Source organism: Atta colombica, unplaced genomic scaffold, assembly GCF_001594045.1.
Source record: "Atta colombica isolate Treedump-2 unplaced genomic scaffold, Acol1.0 scaffold293, whole genome shotgun sequence".
Classification (NCBI taxonomy): Eukaryota; Metazoa; Arthropoda; class Insecta; order Hymenoptera; family Formicidae; genus Atta; species Atta colombica.
In genome coordinates, this window is record NW_017259396.1 from 563520 (window position 1) to 565273 (window position 1754).

At 32.9% G+C, this 1754-nt stretch overlaps 1 protein-coding gene across 1 annotated transcript in view; it reads left to right on the forward strand.

The window, feature by feature from the left end:
- Positions 1-933: 933 nt before the first annotated feature.
- The window catches only part of LOC108690038 (cell division cycle protein 16 homolog), a 3266-nt gene continuing 2445 nt past the window's right edge, over positions 934-1754 (forward strand). Inside the window, exons 1-3 of the mRNA XM_018197105.1 lie at positions 934-1170; positions 1249-1401; positions 1525-1689. Coding sequence (XP_018052594.1) covers positions 1069-1170; positions 1249-1401; positions 1525-1689 — 420 coding nt within the window. The 5' untranslated portion in view covers positions 934-1068. The remainder of the gene's footprint in view (positions 1171-1248; positions 1402-1524; positions 1690-1754) is intronic.

The window sequence follows — 1754 nt, forward strand, 5'->3', positions numbered from 1 at the left end:
ATTTCATCAACACCAGTTAAACTTATCCGTCGATTAACTTCATCATCAGAACCAACAAGATTTCAAAATCTGTCTTTCTAACTTATTCTTGTTAGTAATAATAAAGAAAAAATGTTGTGGGGTGGAGATAATAAATAAAACATTGAAATGTAAATATATTTGACTATTTTTTACAAATATATACCTTCGAAATTAGATTAAAGATGAATTTTCAGTTTAGCAGTTGGCAATACTCAAAGTTAATCAGCGGATAAAGTAACTGGCGTGAAATTAGCCCATAACTTTCATAATTTTCCAAATATAACTTTTAAATTGAATATTTGACTATGACTGCGGTCAAAGTCTCACTACAAATGCTTTGAAGCGTTTGGTTGATCAATTAGAAAAAAGAATTTTACAAATTGATCAATCAAAAATTGCTTTAAAACATTTATAGTATCGTGTTGATCGTACCCTATGGTGTTCCACTTAACGTGTATAACGCTCGTAGAATCATTTCATCCTTGTCATTTATCAAATGTTATGCATGATCTACAATGGGCAGTAACAGTAATTGATTAAGGAGGCGTAGAAATCAACCAATATATAGTTGATTATTTTTCTCACAACTATGTTTTCTTCAACTATATAATTAGTCGATTTCTGTATCTACTCCTTAATTCACTGCTGCTACTACCTATTGTAGATCATGCATTAAACAAACACAAACGATGCTTGCTCGCGTGTGAGCGTTAAATGGAACGCAGCCTATGCCTATAATGCTGCGCAAAACGTTACTGCGCAACAGAGAAAAGTCTACTGCCAGTTGTAATGGAAGAAACATAGAAATCCACCATGCTGCCAGTGCTGAAAAAAACTACAGTTCACGTAACGATAACTATAGATTTTTAATACTAGCAGTAGTGGCAGTGTATATCGGAGTACGGCCTTCTTTGTTTACAAAAAGCTGTTAGCGCGAGAGATGTTGTGTGGTTGGTTCATCTTCGTTACTCCTACGCGTTTAGGTTGCTTCGAAGATTAATCCTAACCTATTTTAACATACAAAATTGAAGTAAATTGGAATTGAACATGTCACATTGCGATACCGATAATAACAGTGTGCACAACATGTTGGACGAGATTATTGACCTGGAAAATTGTAGAAAATTAGTCAAATCATATATCGATTTGGTGAGCATCGTAATTATAAAATAATATCGCCCTATCTGTCATCGCGTCTATTAAAAAAAAATTTGTATTTACTTCCAGCACCTATATAGTGCCGCCTTGTTTTGGGCTGACAAAGTTGTATCGCTGAGTAATGAGAACCCAAAAGATATATGCACTCTAGCGCAATGTATGTACCTTATGAAACAGTATCATCGTGCTGCACATCTTATAAAAAGATATGGATTACAGAAGGTAATTGTAATTTACCATTGATTTTATCTGGATACAATTTACACTCTATCTCGTTTTATAATACATTGAATATCATTGTATTTTATTCTACACAATTTATTAAATAATAATCTATTGATACAGCGTGATGTAATGTGCCATTACTTAACTGTGAGGTGTCTGTTAGAAGCGAAGGAATATAATGATGCACTTCAAGTTATTAATGAATCTGAAATATGCACAAACATAACGCAAGCAGGTATTACCTTTCCTGATCGCATGGACATTTTCCACGATGCTCCAAAAAATGTATGAATACTTTTTTATACCTATACATATATATGTATATATATATATATATATATGTGTGTGTG